Source organism: Meles meles, chromosome 1 (genome assembly GCF_922984935.1).
Source record: "Meles meles chromosome 1, mMelMel3.1 paternal haplotype, whole genome shotgun sequence".
Taxonomy (NCBI): domain Eukaryota; kingdom Metazoa; phylum Chordata; class Mammalia; order Carnivora; family Mustelidae; genus Meles; species Meles meles.
The window spans coordinates 200,306,407-200,326,750 of NC_060066.1; the positions used below are offsets into that span (position 1 = coordinate 200,306,407).

Genomic DNA, 20,344 nt, shown 5'->3' on the forward strand with positions numbered 1-20,344 from the left:
CAAAAGGGCGTTAGGTGCAGCTAGGTTCCGGGCACCCAAAGGTTGGAGATTTAGCCAGAGAAAGCCTCAGGAAGAGTTACACAATGAAAAACAGATGTAATGGCCAAATCTAGAATTATGATAAAACGAAAGATTAAGATTAGTTCCTTTGCGGGGGCGCCTGGATAGCTCAGTCGTTAAGCGTCTACCTTGAGCTCAGGTCACAATCCCAGGGTCCTGGGATCGAGCCCCACATCAGACTCCCTACTCAGTGGGAAGTCTGCTTCTCCTTCACCCTCTCTCTGCCTGCCACTCCCCCTGCTTGTGTGCTTTCTATCTCTGTCAAATAAATAAGTAAAATCTTAAAAAAAAAAAACAAAAAACATTAGTTCCTTTGGTAAAACCTGGAAGAAAAATTTACATCTGAAGTCTCTAATTCAGATTCCCAAATAAAGGAAATGAGATAGGCTATTATCCTTAAAGGCAGAATAAGGACAACAGGTATATCCTTAATCCAAATAAAATTCACTGTGATTTTATAAATGGAGACAGTTGTCCACCCCCACTTTCTCATTTCATTAGACTCTTTTAGGGGATATAAACAACAGAGTTCTCTAAAGCAGTAACTACGCTGTGTGGAGACGGCACATGCATGTCCAAGGAGTTCACTCTAGCAGTTTCTAGCTCACGGCAGAGGTGCTCTGTAAATTCTTATGAATGAATAAATTAGTAAAGTTTAGAAAAGCAAAGTCAGTATTATATTTGAAAGGAAAGTAACTATTTTGCAACTTTAGAAACACTGAAAGCATAGTATTTTTACATTTATAAAAAGCAGGGATTGGAAGATTTTAAAGGTAGAGAAAAACCACCTTTAAAATGCCAAAACTCGGGGTGCCTGGGTGGCTCAGTAGGTTAAGCTTCTGCCTTTGGTTCAGGTCATGATCTCAGGGTCCTGGGATGAAGCCTCACATCAGGGAGTCCCTACTCACCTGGGGTGTCTGCTTCTCCCTCCCTCCTCCCACAGCTCATATACTCTCACACTCAAGTAAATAAAATCTTAAAAAAAAAAAAAATACCAAAACTGTTTCCACAAAAGAATAGGAAAACTGAAAAGGCCAGCAGGCCTGTGTCAAAAGTATAACTAATCTAAGCATCACTCCATATGAGTGCAAATGAAAACTTGTTGATTGAGGTAGGTATGGAGTATACCCAATTAATGGCCTTTGTAAAAGGCCGATTAATTGAAAGGCACTCTTTACCTTTCAAGTGTTCTTTCTTCCTCATAACAGATGAGCTATTCTGAAGAAAAAAAATCAAGATCTGTTTCTCCAAGTTGTTACTGAGTCTTTGGGCCTCATTTGGTAAAAACAAAACAAAACAAAACAAAGACTACAAAAAAAAAACCCAAAAAACAAAACACCTAACTCCCTCCCCTCAATGGAGACCAGAGATTTTATAATGCAAAATACTATAGGACTGAAGTAATTTAAGATGCTGTTTCATTACTCAAAAAAGCCAAAACAAAACTAGAATTTAAAACCCCTGAGTTACTAGTTGTCTAGGAGACACACTGAAAATATTTACCCCATCTCCCCGCCAATCCATGTTTCAGTCTCCTCACTGATGACTCCCAAAATATTCCTGAAATATGAATTACCTTATTTCCCAACTATCTCCATTTCCAGTTAAAGCTGATCACTGCAGAGTTCAGAGTCTAACTCCAGCATCAGTCAGTCTGAGGGCAGCTGCTGTATTAGCTCTGTTCTTACGGGTTTAGAAGATAACTTCTATTTATAGGGACATCCAATATTAGAACCAAATAAGAAAGCCCTTGTTCTAGTCATCTGGAGTCATAAAAGCAGCTTCTGTCAAAAACAAACACAGAAGCTCAACATTCTACCTGCCAGCGCAGGACTGGAGAGAATAAGGAAGTGAACTCTTTCAGGGATTCTTGTGACTGTGTTTAAAACAATAACAAGGTAACAGAACAGAAACCACTTGCTGTGCGATTTTTGTTTGTATACCAGCAACATGACTAGGTTTGGTGACAGTTCCTAAAGACAATATTGCAAATGATATTTGCCACTCTAGTTTAACTGCTGGCTTTGTGCAGATGAGGGAATTGATTTCTATGTACTAACAACAGAACCACTGAATCACCCTCTTTTGCACCGAGGCTGTGCACGAAGAATGGAGGAAGACAATCCCATTTCACTCAACAGTTGATTAAAGAAAAATCAATGACTGAGTGAATGTCCACTCTGGGGGGACGGGGTGGGGGGGGGGGGGCTTGTTGCCTCCTTAGAGTAACTATGAAAAGAAAGCTCTTGGAGAAGGAGACTCAGCTGATGAAGTCACACAGGCAGCTGGAGTTGAATGCACCGACTCCAGTCCCCATCTTCTCTGAAATGTCGGCCAGACATGCAGCACAAGGGCAGGCACACTCAGAGATACAGCAGGTCTGGTTCCAGAACACCATAACAAAGTCAGTCAAATGTCTGGTTTTCCGGTGCATATAGAAGTTAGGTTTACACTGTACTATAGTCTAAGTGTGCAACAGCACTGTATCTAAAAAACAATGCACATGCCTGAAGTAAAGTAAAAAATGCTAACCATCAGCCGAGCTCTCAGTAAGTTGCAGTCACTGATTACGTAGTACCATAATGAATAATAATGAAAAAATCTGAAATATTGTGAGAATTACCAAAATGTGACACAGAGACACTAAGTGAGCAAACAGTGTTGGAAAAATGGTGCCGAAAAACTTGGCTCTATGCAGGGCTGCCATAGATCTTCCATTTGTATAAAAAGGCAGGGGCCAATTTCTGCAAAATGCAATAAAGCAAAGCACAATAAAACAACATGTGTCTGCCAGGGAACCCAATCTGGGCTAGCAGGCAATGTATCCTGGGCCTACAAATTACTGACTGGAGTGACCATGTCTGAGCTTTAGATGCTTCCCCTGCGAAATGAGAGAATGAAGCAACTGACCTATGTACTTACTCCTCAGGTTTCCAAAAGTCAAGAAACATATTTGTAATTATAAACAAAATTAATGGAACAGTAAGCTTTTAGTTCTTGTCCTATAAGCCAAAAGCCAATCTACTGGTTAAGAGTTGTCCACTTCTACTCTGAACTAGACTACAGAAACATTAGCATGACTTCTTCTGTTTGATTAACTTAAGGTAAACAGAACTCAAATCTGTGACGAATTTTCTCCTAAATTTGAGAGTGCTTGAAGAATCCTTCTCACCACTTGGCTACTGCACCAAATACAAACTGACTTAGAGACCTCCTTTTGCAAAGATCAGAGTTGAGGGACAACTGCACATTTCACTTGGAAAAATATTCCTGCATATATAAAATGCTGAAAACCACACACCACCTCAACAGAGGTTTCCTACAGTGCTACTCAAAGGGCTGGTCCTGGTGAGAGGAGCTTATGCCAGATCATAACTGGAGCATCACTTCTTTTACTCAAGTCTTGCTACGCATCCCACTTCCCCAAGTCATCATTTGAACTAGCAGTGATTAATGTAGTTAATTTTACGTTCTGGCACAAGCTATGTATTTGTCTCATCCTGAACTGGTAACCAGCACTTAGTTCATGAATTAGCAGCCAGCTGCATGCTACACTTGAGGGGGTACTGGTATACTATTTAGAAACGAATGTTTTAAAAATGTTAGAAGTTCCTCTAATACCAAGAAAGAAGAGACAGTTTCTCTGGATATTTCTATTAGAAAAGAACTTCTTACTGTTAGACTAAATAAAGCTGTTCTATACTCAGGAACGTCTGAAGAAAAATCCGGTGTCTCAAAGATCAGCGACAACCATTGGTTTAGATTGCGGTACTCCCTGAGGACACGAATACCCACTTCAGAGGCCTTGCTCCAGTGCAGCTCTGTACAGTCCCGCCCACCTACCTGAAACACCCTTCTGGTCACGGTACTGCTCTTGCTCTCAGCCCTCTGAGGTCCCAGCCTCCAAGTCAGCCCAGTGAGCAACACCCTTCGCCCTCTACTGCAGTCTGCATCTCAGCCCCACTGCCACCGCACCCTCCTTCACAGACCTCTCTTCAGTCTTAAACCTTCCTCTACAACTCCATTAAGTCCTAAGCCACCTTCACAAATGCTCTTTCCCTCCAAATCTCTCCTTGCTCTTGCCCCTCCCACTTTCAGAGACCTTGACTCTTTCTCCACCCCCCCCCCCCCCCCCCCGCCCCCACTGGTTCTTCCATCGCAATTTATCCTTTTATCTAACCCTCAGCAAATCTGCCTTGTGTTCTGGTGTATGCATGAGTAGTACGTTTCTGGTTGGGGTGTGTTTTTTCACGGGAGGGGGTGTACCACAGAATTTAATGACCCTGTAATTCCTGACCTTCTTGGGTTCATAAGATCTCTAGAGTCACTAGAATTTAAGACACTTGAGAGCAGGGAATACACAGTTATTGCTGAGAACGATGCCTATATTTTGGCACATATTTAATAAATACTTGCTGGTTGACTGTGATTTGCTTTAAAATACTCCAGACCAAAAACACCTCAAAGGGACTGAATAGATGCAACAAGACTAGAATAAATCAAAGTCCATTATTATACTATTCTTTCTACTTTTGTATAGATTTAAACATTTCCGTAATAAAAAGTTGGGAAACAATTATCTATGTACAAGTCCCACTAGACTGGGGGTCTCCTATGGCAGGGACTGTCTTATTCATCTCTATAGCCTTTACAGATCTTTGCAGAGTAACAAAAATTTATTGAATTGTTGAGTTAAGCTCTACTTCCTCCTTTTTCTCTTCTTCATTCTATTTTGTTTACTCTGACAGAAGGATGTCCCACCCCCAAAACAAGTCCTGGGAGGAATTTGAATCCAGAATGGGGAGGATACGAGCCAAAGCATTCCCTTAAGTCTGTCCTCCTCTGGTATGAACCCCACAAAGCCTAAGGGCTTTAGTGAGGATGTCCATTGGATGTAGCAGACTAAATTCAAGAGTTGGGATCTTACCACTTTTAGCAACAATAGCTAAACTGTCATATGCATCTTGAATCTTCCGTTCCTCAAAATATAAAGATGGTAACATGCTTATATCCTGAGAATGGCAAACTTGCTCATTCCTGATAGGGGCAGGTTGGTAAAATTCTGAATATGACCTTTTGAATCGCAATCCACCCCCCCCCCCAAAATTAGGACTGACTTACATAGTCTAAGCCTCTCAACATAGCTGTGTTAAACTACTCCTACTCTCCCATAGCAAACATCACTGCCATGCTACTGCCTACTAAGTATGGGAAACTTCTCTGCCTCTGGTCAACAAATACTTTCATCTACCTAAGCATCTGAGTTCAGTATTATCATCTGGCTATTAGTTCATCAAAATCTTGAACCTACACACACAAAACTGAAGTCATAAAAAGCACACAGAGCTAAAGCACAGGATGGGAAGCACAATACAAAGAAATGAAGAATCAGGTGTCAATTCCACAGGTCTCTTCGAGTAGGCGGCCACAGCCAAATTAAAAAAAAAAAAATCAACTGTCTAGCTAGCCTTCATTAAGTGTCTAAAGATAAATGCCTAAACAGGCATGTAAATTTGCATATATGCAATAATAATCTCTTCACATAATTTCTACCCTCAGGTTCTTACTGATATGTGTATATATTCATCCACACATTTTCCCCAAATTGCTGTTTCAATTGAACCAAAGAAATCTGTTTGTCCTCAACTTACAGCTTGTCCATTGGCTTCATAAAGTGGGCATTTTTGCTTGATCTTGGCCAATTCCATATTTACTTGTTTGCTGACCACAGCCATGGGATTCCCTCCTAAAAAAAACTCAAACTATTAAATTCAACATATCTATGAAAAGAGAACACATCAAAGCAAAAATATTTTTATTCAAAATTTAAAATACTCAAAGCTTAGGGTACGTGAATTATAGGTAAAAAAAATGGTTAGTAAAATAATATGTAATATATGGAATATGTAAGATAAGCGTAAGAAGTAAAAAATTACCTATAACCCCACATGTTAACATTTTATTATAGATTCTAGGGGCATGTGGGTAACTCAGTCCAGTTGGGCATCTGCCTTCGGCTAGGGTCATGATCCCAGGGGTCCTGGGAATGACCCCCATGTTGGGATTCCTGCTCAGTGGGGAGCCTGCTTCTCCTCCTCCCCCCTCATGCTTTTCTTGTTATCTCGCTCGCTCTCAAATCAATTTTAAAAAACATTTTATCATAGATCCTTCTAGATTTTACAGGCATAAAATTATAGACACACACACACACATACACACACACACACATAAGGATCATAATGCATGTATTGTCTTGTCATCTTTTTTCAACTTAGCAATAAACCGTGGCCATCATTTCATGTTAATATAAAGCTACATAATTTTTAGTGGCTATATGGTTCTCTTTGTATAACAATATAATCACTGGAACCATGGATTCTAATGTTTTGCTACATGCCACAGTTAAAAAGCTCCAGGGGCACCTGGGTGGCTCAGTCGGTAAGCGTCAGGCTCTTGGTTTCAGCTCAAGTGGTGATCTCCAGGTTAAGAGATCAAGCCCGGCGATGGACTTTGTGCTCAACTCGGAGTCTGCCTAAGGTTCTCTCTCCCTTCTGTCCCCTCCCCATTTGTGCATGTGCAGGCATCCCTGCATGCGCTCTCTCAAACAAATAAATAAAATCTTTTAACAGAAAAATAAAATTTAAAAAATTAAAAGCTCCATACAACATGGTCCACCTTGTCTATTTTCTAAAGATAATTTCTTAGAAGTCAAAACATATGTACAATTTAAATTTTGTACATATTGATATATCTTTTTAGGAAGACAGTATCTGTCAATTCACCTCTTACTAAGAACAGTATCTTAAACCAAAATATTTTAAAACCACATTGATGGCTTTAAAACATTAGCTTAATCACGATCTTATATAATGGCACAAAACTAAGGACTACTTACCAAGACCTGTCACTACCATAGCTCCAAGATCAGCTACATAGTTTCCTTTGCGAAATGTAGCAACTCGTCCACCCACTCGATCCTGTTTTTTAGAAATTAAATGGCTAAAATCATCAATTCTATTTTAACCATAAGAACCTGGCATGGTACCACCCCAGGCCTCTGTCTCTTACAATTTAAAAAGAAAGGTATGGAGTATATATGGTATGCAGTGTGGGAACAAGGAGCCAGCAAAGTTTTAACTATTTGAGGGAGTGGTAGGGTAATGAATGACACAGAATTAAGTGATAGGAGATAGGAAACAATTTGGCAACCAGACATATTTAGCCACAGGTACTATTATCTCTCTACTCAATTGTCTCTAATACCATTTACAGTACAGGCTGAGCAAGGGCCACTCACACAGAAAATATCGGCTCACGAATTGCAACACGCCATCTTTTTATCACCATGTTCTGACTTTTGCCCCCATTCCCAAAGTCACCTGTGAATGACAGATGATTTCTTGACAAATGGTCCTCTAGTGCAGCCCCTGCCCAGGGGCAGAGTGTGTACGGAGCATAAACTTTTGACAATATCTCTCATTTCTCAACAGGCCCAAGTTTATCTGTGCTAACTCGGGATTTTCAAATATGGGGAAAAATTACTGAGCTGTAGTGACACTTCAGTCATGGATATTTTGAGACTACTCTAACCTCCAAATAAATGAAAGCAAACAAAACTAAAAACCTGTAAGCTAGATTAAGAGTCGCATGGGTAGGGATCATAATGGTCCCATTATTCATTACTGTATTGCTAGTACACAGGATAAGAGAACACACAAATGTTTCCTAAATTACTTATGAAATATTATTTTAGCAAGATTATATTAAAAATTATTTTGATTTCCCATACTTTATTTGAAAAAATATTTTTTAAATGTACAATTTATAAAAAAGCAACTTAGAAGTACTGCACAAAACATTTTGAAAGCCTCTACAAATTTTAGATTGTTTAGATTATCCGAGAAGTGTTGTTTTTTAAATGTTGTTAAGTCCAAGGAAGCCTATAAGCCACTGGAAGAATACAAAATGTCAAAAATCACTCATGAAAATAATTTGAATAGTACCAACTTAACATGATGTTCTTTTTTTCCACTCTGGGCCATCATCCCTTTCCTCCTTTAATTTCCATTTCTCTTTCAAGGACTGATAAGGGAACCAACATATCTTGGCTGCATCAGGCACTAAAAAATGGCTAGGGGCGTCTGGGTGGCTCAGTGGGTTAAGCCTCTGCCTTCGGCTCAGGTCATGGTCTCAGGGTCCTGGGATCGAGCCCCGCATCGGTTATCTGCTCAGCAGGGAGCCTGCTTCCCCCTCTCTCTCTGCCTTCCTCTCTGCGTACTTGTGATCTCTTTCTCTGTCAAATAAATAAATAAAATCTTTAAAAAAAAGAAAAATGGCTGCTGCCTGAGACCACTCCTTTTCTTTTACTATCAAAAAGAGAATACAATCCACTCTGTTCCACCACTAAAAATAACTGCCACCTACAAAGGGCATGTCCATGAAGGCCCCAAATTTGAAAGTTAACTGCAAGAAGCAGTAACCTGAAAATATCCATCAAAGGGTTATGTGGATCATTTACAAAGTCTTCATACTCACTGAGCACCTTCCAAAGTTTCACTGTCAAAAATGCTTTATCCAATATAAGTAACATTATCTAAAATACTTTAATTTTTTTAATTTTTTTTTATAAAGATTTTATTTATTTATTTGACAGAGAGAGATCACAAGTAGACAGGCAGGCAGAGAGAGAGAGAGAGGGAAGCAGGCTCGCTGCTGAGCAGAGAGCCTGATGCGGGACTCGATCCCAGGACCCTGAGATCATGACCTGAGCCGAAGGCAGCGGCTTAACCCACTGAGCCACCCAGGCACCCTCTAAAATACTTTTAGTATACAAATCAGTTTGGTTTATTTCAAGCTGTAGAATTCACTAACTTGCAATAGAGAATTTCTTATTGCATTGATAAATACCTATTTCCATTAGGTCCGGCTTCTAAATACATTATAAAATTCTTACCCTGGCTTCCAGAAGTGTGACATCCATTCCGAAACTTTGTAATTGACGAGCTGCTGCCAAGCCTGATACCCCAGAGCCTATAATAATTACCTTTCCTGTCTTTTTTGCTAAAAGTAAAAAACAAACAAAAATTACAGTATTTTGTTGTAGGTTAATTTAAGAGTTTGTTTTACCATTTTTTACATCATGAAAACCTCTAGGTTCTCAACATGTCATGATGTCTTACAAAGTAAACAGCTCATTTATTTTCCAAATAGAGAAACTACGTAAATAAATTAGCACATAACTGAAACATAAAATTTAATTCAATGTTAAAAACCTATAAATGAAATCCTTTATCGTTAAAGATTTACTTTCTCATTACACTGCGGTCATGTGCTTTGGCATCTGTGACTGGTTAGTTTATTATGAATAGTCTGCTTCATTTATCTCTTAGTTATACTAGGACAACCTGACAGCCAAATTATTCTTAAAGCCATTTTCTTTAAGCTCTACCTCTGCTGTCCTTATTATCCCTTTCTGAAGAACTATTAAAATTATTAAAGCATCAAACATAAATTAATTAAAAACAAATAGAAGTGCTACTTCTCAAAATACCCCTAACTCCTGGATTCCTCCCAGGATAAAGAACTGGTCAATGAAAGAAAACCTCAAATCTCTGCTTTCATAACGGACTTCTCTCATTTTTTTTTTTTTTAAGACTTCTCTCATTTTTAACAAATTTTGTTTTCTGACTGATTTTTCTTATGTTGGAAATTCAGTATCTTTGACTAAAGTACACTTATCAAACCAGAAATTACAGGCAATGCATATTTACAAAGAGATTTTACTTTAAATCTGACGTATAATGAGATAAGTTTGTGAATATCGGACTCCAAATTTAGACTTAGAAATCAAAATAAAATGCTACAAAAGCCTCCTGAAAATAAAAGAGAGTCCTAGAACTCTAAGTTAAAGCTATGAAGTCCATCTGCCAGGTCCTTACTTGGTAGGGGTTTTATCCTCTTATAGATGCCGAAGTTGATCAGACCGTGACGCTCTAGGTAACTGTGAACTCGGTGGACAAGCACAGTATCACCTACAGAACAGATGAATTTTAAAACATGTTCATATTTTTAGCAATTTAAACAGAAAGCTCTTTAACTCTGTTTTTCCATCATGAAGTTATTCTATACATATTTTCCATAAGCTTCAGATCATGTGACTCCTTTAGAAAGGTGATTCCTAAAACTTTTAGTCTGTGATGTAGTCCCAAATGCCTATTGGAGTTTTTAAGAATGACATTCCATTACAGATGAAATAAAGGATAAAACCAACCCTTTTTAAAGCAGTTATAATCAGTTACATTGGCAAAAACTTTTCAAGACTTTGTGGGTGGTAAGTGGAAAATGAGAAAGCCAGCCAGCCAGCCAAATGTCAACAAAGTACTCCAGGGATTAAAGCTGGAACACAGTCCTGGTGAAATTATTAGCAATCTCCTGAACTCACAACTTAAAAACCAAGAAAATAATTACAAAGACACATAATAGTTTTTTATAAGGCTTATTTCTGGATAGCACAAGGTAAAGTACGATGATAATATGAACTGAAAAAACTCATTATCAGTGAACCATGAGTCAAAACTAGTCCCATGGAAAACACTACTTACTGTTGTAAGGCGCTTCTAACTGCTGAAGGGTAGCCTCAAAGGTCAGCTGAATCTTTGGATTATCCAACCACAACTGCAACTGTATTTAAATGACAAAATTTTTTTTTACACAAGTAGATGTAGACCACATGACCACTTTAAAATATCTTTTCAACTTTAAGGCCTCAACTACAGGTTTTCCTTTCACTGAAGCAGAGGGTTATACTCCTGACAAACTGATGAAACACGAAACCATGTTAAATGAGTAAATAACTGAAGAAGCTGGAAGATACTCAGCCTAAAACAAAACCCAAAAACCCTAGTAACTTGCCAGTATCATACAGCTCGTAGGGACCATCTAGGATTTAAACTGGGTTATCTGACTCCAGAGATACTGAGTAGATAAAAATCCATGAAATCAAATGATCAGTTAGATAGGTGAAGATGGAAGGGAGGTAAAAGGTACCAAGGAAAACTCCAGTTTTTAGCCTGCATGACTAAATGAGTTGGTATGCTATTCACTAAATGAGGGTCACTGAAAGAAGAGGTGGGTTTAGTTTCAAAAAAAAACAAGAGATACAAGAGTGGCATCTGGATACAGAGGTAGGGTTCTGAGGACAGTTAAAATCTGGAGCCATTTGCTTTTGGGGATAACTGAAGCCAAAGTGCAGAAGAGGCCTCCTTGGGAGAATACACAGCAGAGGGAGGAAAAGACCATAACGAGCCTTAAGGAACTCCAATGAGTTCACATAATGCCTGGGGTGCCTGGGTGGCTCAGCTGGTTAAGTGTCTGCCTTCGGCTCAGGTCATGATCTCAGGGTCCTGGGATTGAGCTCCACACTGGGCTCCCTGCTCAGCAGGGAGCCTGCTTCTCCCGTTCCCTCTGCCTGCCACTCCCTCTGCTTATGCTCCCTCACTTTCTGTCAAATAAATAAAATCTCGGGGCGCCTGGGTGGCTCAGTGGGTTAAGCCGCTGCCTTCGGTTCAGGTCATGATCTCAGGGTCCTGGGATCGAGTCCCGCATTGGGCTCTCTGCTCAACGGAGAGCCTGCTTCCCTTCCTCTCTCTCTGCCTGCCTCTCTTGTGATTTCTCTCTGTCAAATAGATAAATAAAATCTTTAAAAAAAAAAAAAAAATAAATAAATAAATAAAATCTCAAAAAAAAAAATAGAGATAAGCCTACAAAGCTGTCAGAGAAGTTAACAACCAGAGAGGCAGAAGAACAAGAATATCATCTTGAGCTAAGGGAAGGGAAGTTGAAGAAGAAAGGAGTAGTCAGTTGTTTCAAATACTGCTGAAAAAGCATTAAGATAAGGAACGAAAAATATCATGGTACAATCAATAGGCTCTAACACATATGCTCTTCAAACTGAACAGGCCACAGACCAACTAAATGTCACCATATTTAAGTCCCAGCTAAAAATTAACTGCTCCATAGACAAGTGTCAACAAAGACATGTGGCTGTGTGTAAATAAACCCAATTACAAAAAAGATATGACCAAATTCATAAGCACCCTCTACTTTTCTCTGTGGCCACTGTCAGGGCAAAATGGAATTCCTTAAGTACACAACAGGCCCAAGCTCCTCACCCCTCAATACAAGCCTTCTTCCTCTGTCCACCCTATAAAAAAATAATAAAGCTCAGGTCATAGTTCTTAGCTCAATAATCCTAAAGTTGTTTGTGGTTTCAAAATCTGAAAGCAAAAGAACGGACACAATTCTTGTAAGAGAATGATTTATGTTCAGTTTTATAGCCAGAGGCCCATAACTAACCTGGGCCAGTCCTTCCTTCTCCCAATCTAGATTCTGGTCACAGAATGTAAATCAGAGAAAACAGACATCACTGTAAATGTACCACTCAAATTCAAGTAAAGAGTGAAAACTTTCCTCAGATGAAACAAAAAATGACCTTATCTAAAAAAATACACTTTTAAAAGAATTTAATTAATCAATTTTAAGGAAGTTCTATACCCAACATGGGACTTGAACTCATAATCCTGAGATCAAGAGTTGCATGCTCTACTGACTGAGCCAGCCAGGTGCCCCCTAAAAAAACCATTCAGATCAAATATTGATGTTATACACAGAAGCTGATTCTAAGACAAGTAAGCGTCAGAAATATACATTAAAAAGTTTCCATTCACTTTTTAAAAAAATCACCCTGTTTTCTCTTCATTCAAAAATCCCTTTATTCTGTACTATGAAAACCCAGTATAACCCACCACCCACTCTAGCTAACAATCTAAATTCAGCAGGGGTTTTGCAAACTAATAGCCAAAGTAAAGAAGTTAGTGGTAGCTAAAAGAAGACATGCTAAAATGACATCTCTGAGCTATACTCAAAGTAGCTGAAATTACAACATAAATTTCTTTTACTTTGTATCACCCTAGAGTACACTGAATGTATTCTGAACAGTACCTTGCCCTCCTCTACTCTGTGGCTCAAAATTTCTGATGAATAAAGGCCATGAGAGAAAAATTCAAAGAAATAAAAAATGACTAATAAATGTGGAAAAAAACAGTCTTTTGAAAATGGAAAAGAAATGAAAAACTTTTAGTCTATTATAGCAGCACAAATTATCATTGTTTTAATAACCAAAGCATGGGCAGGGCAATAGGGATGCTGACTGATTCAGTCTCTCTGGGAAGCAATGTGACCATATCCATCTATCATTTATCTATACCAATTGACATATGTATATATATATGTATGTATGTATTGTATTCGGGTTTATATATATGTATGTGTACATATGTGTGTGTGTGTGTGTATATATATAGATATAGATATATATGTCATAAGGAAATAATAACCAGAGATAGTCAAGAATGTATAAAGCTGTTCAGAGCTTAATAAAGCACAAATGGACATATAAATGCCTAACTTAACAGTATACCCAACTGTCAGACAAAATATCATGCAGACATTAAAATCAAGCACTTAGCCAGAGGAGGAGGTTGAAGCAGAAGAGCAGAACAGAATAAGAGTTTGTCTTATCCTGGGAAAGACAGACAAAATGATTATTAAAAATTTGAAAAACATGGGGGGAGGGGTGGCACCTGGCCAGTTCAGTCACTGAGCACTCAACTCTTGGTTTTAGCTCAGGATCTGATCTCAGGGTCATGGATTAAGTCCCACAATGGACTCAGTTGGAGTCTGCTTGGCATTCTTTCCCCTATCTCTCTCTCCCCTGCTCCTCCCCCAATTCATGCTCTCTCTCTCTCTAGAATAATTAAATAGTAAGGGGTGGGGGGGGGGAAAGAGGCAGGGTGTGGGGAGGCACCTGAGTGGCTCAGTCAATCAAGCGTCTGACTCTTGATTTCAGTTCAGGTCAGGCTCTCAGGGTTTTGAGACCGAGCCCTGCATCTGGCTCTGCGCAGGGCATGGAGCCTGCTTAAGATTCTTTGTCTCCTCCTCCCTCTGCCCTTCCCCTGCTTAAAAAAAAAAAAAAAAGTTTCAGGGCACCTAGCTGGCTCAGTCAGTAGAGCATGCAACTCTTGATCTCAGGGTTGTGAGTTTGAGCCCCAAGTGTGGCCTGGTTTACTTAAAAAATTAAAAGTTTAAATGAAGATTCTTTGTTTATGAGGTCATGAAAAATGAAAAGGATCCAAAGGATATATGGAAACAGCATTTCAATTTTTAAAAACAAAAATTAAATACATATTTAAAAAAATAACTGGGGGCACCTGGATGGCTCAGTGGGTTAAAGCCTCTGCCTTCAGCTCAGTTCATGATCTCAGGGTCCTGGGATCGAGCCCCGCATCAGGCTCTCTGCTCAGCAGGGAGCCTGCTTCCCCTTCTCTCTCTGCCTACTTGTGATCTCTGTCTGTCAAAATAAATAAATGAAATCTTAAAAAAAAAATAACTGAAGGGAAAAAACTAATTTTTTTAACAATGGTTATCTCTGGGTAATGGTACATGTTATAGCTAATTTTGTAATTCTTCCCTTTCTTTTTTTGCCATTATTGTCCATAAAAGTAATACATGCTTTTTAATAATCCAAACAGAAAAAAGGCTGACATGGAAACTTACTGTGCGGTTTCGAATGAACAGAAAAACCTTCTGAGTCTGCTGCGGTCCACTGATGATATCTGGAAAACAGGCTGCTTCTTGAGAAGTCATCCGGTCATGAGGAAGTCTACTCTGGAAAGCTGCACCCTCCACACCTAGCAAAGAAAGCAAAGGACTTCTGGGAAAAGTGCAAGTGAATACCAAACCAGGGATAATGAAACTCCTTTTTAGCCTGAAGAACCTCTGTAAAGCTCTGCCTCATTCACAGAGCAATCTCACCTCCTTTAAAAATCTTTTATTTTGCTCAAAAGCCAAAACATCTTTAGAATTTACTTTACTCTTGAGCATAATGTTCCAAAAATTACATTTTACCAATGAGCAAAACACTGTATCTCTGAAAACAGAACAGAGCATGCAGTGTATTTTCTTCATCCACAAAATAGCTTTATAATACTGGAAGGTACTCTAATTAAAATTAGCATCACTGACGGTGTTCCCAGAATCTGAAAACTAGGGAACCAGAATAAAGGAAAACATACTAAAAGGAAAGCAAAAGAGACTATAGAATGAAAAACACAACCACATGCCTTCTTTTAAGATTACAGCAGGGAACATGGAGAGGACTTTAAGATTTAATCACCAACAGTAAGAAACGCATGATTATCTGGTCAGTGGTACCATTCATTAGTTCCCACAATGCAATGCTGGCAAACAGTGAGATAAGTTAGGCAGACTACAATGAGGACACAGAAAAAAGCAAGGAATTTACCTTTCCCAGCAAAAACATTAGCAACCCTTTACTATACTACACAAGTATGTCGCTATATATACTATATACTACATATACATACCCTCTGTGAAAGTAAAATATACATTGTTTTGAAACTTAAAATTGGGTATTAAATCGATTCTTTTTTATAAGCTGATAGTTAAGTACATCTTCATAAGATGTCCTTAGAAACACATTTACATGTATTCTACCTGTATTTCTAAGATCACTTTATAAAAGTCATATTTAACCACTAGCTTATGCAAATATCAAGACATAAAGTTTCAAAATTCAGTATCACTGAAATAGTTATATATAAGTAATGAAATAGACACCAGATATCCATATTTAATCATTTAAAACACATAAAACAAGAAGTTAGAAACACTGATAATGGAAATAAAATTAAAGGAAAGGCAAAGTAAGATTAAGAAAATAGAAAGAACAAGATAGGTAAAGATGTAATTTAGAAAATGATAGCTAAGTTATTAAGGAGCTGTCTCCACAAAGACATTTATAAGCAATAACTCAGACAAAAGTGGTTAACAAGAGGTCAAGCAAAAATGCCTAAAGTAATATGGCTGGCACATTAAGAAACAATAATTTTGACAGAGAAGGAAAAAAATCTATCCACTCACAGTAGATAACGAAGGCACATGTACTCTATTCACATTATAAAATCAAATCAGCAATTCTCTCATTCAGTGAATCTCAACCTAAAATTAAAGACTGTCAGGACAATTAATTATTCCCTAAGGAAAAACAAAATCGGTAAGAGCCGTATTACTGGGAGTGGAACATGAAATTAAGGCAAGGAGAGAAGAAATGCTGGGAACAAGGGTAGGTTATTTCAGTAATGTGAATTTTTCTAAAACTGCACATAGCTTTGATGTCCCTAGTCCCCTACCCCCAATCAAATAAACAAACAAAAAATCAAGCCAAGAACAAAATCATGTCACATTATAATAACAATTATCTATATATCCCAAGTACTCAGAACAGATTTCTTAAAATACGTTACCTTCATAAGTGTATACTATTAACATGACAATCAATTTACTCTATAAACTGGACTCCTCCCTCCCCCAAACAGGGGTAGTTTTCTTAGCTATACCTTCTACATGCTTATTAAGTCATCACTGAACATCAATCCTACTGCAAAATACTGCCAATGACAGTTAAAAAAAAAACCATGGGGGCGCCTGGGTGGCTCAGTGGATTAAGCCGCTGCCTTCGGCTCAGGTCATGATCTCAGGGTCCTGGGATCGAGCCCCGCATCGGGTTCTCTGCTCCGCAGGGAGCCTGCTTCCTCCTCTCTCTCTGCCTACTTGTGATCTCTCTCTCTCTGTCAAATAAATAAATAAAATCTTAAAAAAAAAAAAAAAAACCATGTAGGGAAAGACACTAAATTTTGAATTATACTTGGCTCCTCATTCCAAGTGCTCTAAAAATCACTCTAAATTAGGGGCACCTGGGTGGCTCAGTGGGTTAGGCCTCTGCTTTCAGCTCAGGTCATGATCCCAGGGTCCTGGGATTGAGCCCTGCATGGGGCTCTCTGTTCAGCAGGGAGCTTGCATTCCCCTCTCTCTCTGCCTGCCTCTCTGCCTACGTGTGATCTCTCTCTGTCAAATATATAAATAAAATCTTAAAAAAAAAAACTTAAAAAAATATCACTCTAAATTAGTTGACTAACTTTGGGAACCTTGAGACTATGTAACAATTAAGAAATGTGATCTACATAAGTCATGTGGCAGTTTTAAGAGGATCTTTAAATCTAATAACCAAAGATTACCAAAAGGAATTAAAGAAGCCGAATATTGTGACACTAAAGTATGCGCTAAACTATGTGCAGAATAATAATCTTCTCCATCTCTATCTTCCACATAATATCCGAAAACACCTATTCTTAAATACTTGTCAATTTTTAAGAATGAAAAAGTTTCTAAAAACTCAATTATTTTTTCCCTTTTGGTTTTTAGTTTGAAGACTATTATTTCAAGGAAGGAAGACCATTATCAATATAAAGGTGAAAACTTTAAGAAAAGGTCTAGCCTTTATCAAAGGAACAAAAAATGTTAACTTGGAACCCAAGCTATTCAGAAGCTCAATCAATGCAGTCTTTTAATAGGATATTTCCAAAATGAACTAATAGGCCATTCTGGACAACAGAACTCATAAGTATCTCCTTTAGAGGAAAAAATCTTAAAGAACACAATTAACTTTAATAATATCCTTATTACAAGGGAAGTACTAGTAGTACATTTCATTCAAAAGTAATTTATACTTGCTGTTTGTGTGGATTTAACACAGTCTGGTTATTCTGGAAATTGAGAATGTTTCAAAGAGGCAACCTTAATTTTTTAGAAGCCCCAAGACTGCCTATGTATCTCTCTTGCCCCCTCAGTTCAATTCTTTTTTCCCTATACTTCACACAGGAAATTCCAGCATCATCCTTCAAAATGCAGTCATGCTAAACCAGAAATGCCCTTTCTAATGGTCTGACCGGCTTGCACTTTCTCTGAAGACACAGTAAAAGTCATAAAATATTTAAGGGACCGCAAAGACCTTTTTTGATAGATTAGAGACGCAAAGAAGGGGCAGGGGATGGGAAGGACAGAACTCCTCTATTCCATGAAACCACTTCCTCCCTGATTCTGATGATACAGGTAGCATTTTGAGTAGAGTGAGGAACAGAGATATAAAAATCAACAGAAAAGAAGGCCTCCATGAAACATACTTGCCTTTTTTTTTCATGAAGTAAATAAATTAACTAGAAAAACTAGATTTCTAGTTGATGAGTGAAAACAAAAGCTTGACAAGAACCTACGTGTGAGATGACTTCAAATTAGTACCTACGGATACACCATATCCAGTCCTATAATAGTTTAAAAAGACAAACAGAATTAAGAACAGAGGGAAAGGAGAGAAAAAGAAAAAAAAGGAGGAGAATCATGTGATTTCTTATGCTTTACATCTTTTATTTCTAGGGTAAATATACACTTTAAATGATTCTGAGGGAGGGTGTAAGGACTAGTCTTCTAGACTAGACTTCTAGAGAAGATCCCTGGGTTCTCACTCCTCCAAACTGTTGGTGTATCCTCCGTCATAGCATTTTAATTGTATTTCGGGTCCTAATCCATAAAACAGGGATGGATGCAATATAATGTTTGACAGCAGGAAGCTAGAGAAAATGACCTTAAGTTCCCTTCTAACTTTTAAGATGTAGGATGAATACACCAGCTTGATGTGGATTTATAGAAGTTAAGATATGATCCTGGTCCCAAGATACTCATGACGGTCATTTGGTTTATTAAAAACAGAATGCTGATCGCTTATAAGCACGTCCTTCTAACTGATCATCTCACAAAGGCATGCTTCTGAACACGGCAAAGATCCAAAGAGAGATCCTAAAGGGTTAAGAATAGTCCCCACCATTCTTGGAAACACTTAAAAAAACAAAACAAAACAAAAAACCTCATGTTCTACTGAACAGTAAGTCAGAAGTACCACAGTTCTATACGGAAGTCTGTTTTTACTTTCAGCAATACAACATACTGTTTACTAAAGCAAAAGAGTAAATTTATCCACGTTAAAACAAAAAGCAGTAAGAAAACTCAGCGTATTTCTTCAAGATTCAAGCTCTACAGGCTATCCCTGATCCCCAACAGTTCTATGGAAGAGCCGATCATGCATCATGTGATGAGTAGCATTCCTGAACGTTTATCTGCCACAGAGACTCTGAACGAGGATTTTAACTCCTCTAAGAGAACCATGTACTTATTGTCAACCTCCAATCCTTGGGACAGCATTTAAACAAGTTTACTTCTAACATTCTGGATCCCCTATATACTAATTTCTTCACTAACACTGAACTTTGACCCAAGAGTAAAATATAAATATTTCCCGGACCCACTGTACACAACTGCAAAAGACAAACAATTTTAAAGTAGACTTAACAGTTGAAAAGTGACGAACTCCAAAAGTGAAGTAATACCTATTCCAGTTTTTTCAAAATGTATGTTATCAGTCAGCTTTGAGCACTGAACCACACAAAGACATCCAGGGCAAAGGATAAAATCCAGCCATACCGCTTTGGATTCCTGGAACAAACTTTAATAGCTCTAGGTGGGCCCTATCAATCATTTAACCCTTTACTTTTTCCTAGAAGTAAAAATATCATAGTTCGATCTGAAAAGAAACAGCATTTCAACTTTAAAAAAAAAAAAGCAATTTTCACGTGACAAATGTTTAAACTACAAAATAATTAACTATATAATGTTAATTGAAAAACTGTATCCAACACTATCTAACAACCATCTCTGAAGAGTCCCGTGCCTGAATAATTCCTCTAACTAGTCCTGGAATGACTTTCTGTCCTTCCTTATTTTTTTTTTTTTGAAGGCTTTCAGCCTATGGCTTCTCCTCTCTGTGCATTTAGCTATATTCCTTTTTAAAGGTCCCGTGATTCCTAAATCTATGTTTTATATCATGTTTCCTAGTACTGTAAAAGCTGCCGGGAAGAAAAGGACCCGCCATCTCCTCAAACACGTGAAGAGTGGAGGGCTGAGATCGGCCTGAGGACTTCAAAAGGTTTTGCTTGCCTTTGCTCTGGCTACACGCTCTCCTACTCTACTCCTCTGTCCTGAGGGTTCTATTTGCCCTGCGCTTCTGGCTAAAATGTGGAAACCACAGCCAAAAACACTTGCAAGCATCAATCCCTGACTTGGCGGCTCTTGCTCCTAAGTGGCAAGCATCTAATGCCACCCTCACCTGATGCTTGGCCGTCTCCATACCCTCCAGAACTGTCGTCTTGAAGTCCTCCTGCTTGCCCTGTGGAAGGAAAGAGGAGAACTCAGGGACCTTACTCCATAAATTAAGATAATATCTGGACATAAAGGCCTAATAGTTGGCGACTCACAAATT

General features: G+C 38.4%; 1 protein-coding gene across 4 annotated transcripts in view; it reads right to left on the bottom strand.

Annotated features, from left to right (window-relative positions):
* KDM1A (lysine demethylase 1A) overlaps positions 1 to 20,344 on the bottom strand; it is a 61,958-nt gene that overhangs the window by 17,920 nt on the left and 23,694 nt on the right. For 2 of the 4 annotated variants that reach the window (XM_046023721.1, XM_046023728.1), the window contains exons 3-9: positions 20,192 to 20,251; positions 14,674 to 14,807; positions 10,662 to 10,740; positions 9,999 to 10,091; positions 9,014 to 9,120; positions 6,956 to 7,037; positions 5,712 to 5,806 (exon numbers count right to left, since the gene is read on the bottom strand). In XM_046023721.1, the coding sequence (XP_045879677.1) occupies positions 5,712 to 5,806; positions 6,956 to 7,037; positions 9,014 to 9,120; positions 9,999 to 10,091; positions 10,662 to 10,740; positions 14,674 to 14,807; positions 20,192 to 20,251 (650 nt within the window). The remainder of the gene's footprint in view (positions 1 to 5,711; positions 5,807 to 6,955; positions 7,038 to 9,013; positions 9,121 to 9,998; positions 10,092 to 10,661; positions 10,741 to 14,673; positions 14,808 to 20,191; positions 20,252 to 20,344) is intronic. The other 2 variants (XM_046023737.1, XM_046023745.1) reach the window with 1 other exon arrangement.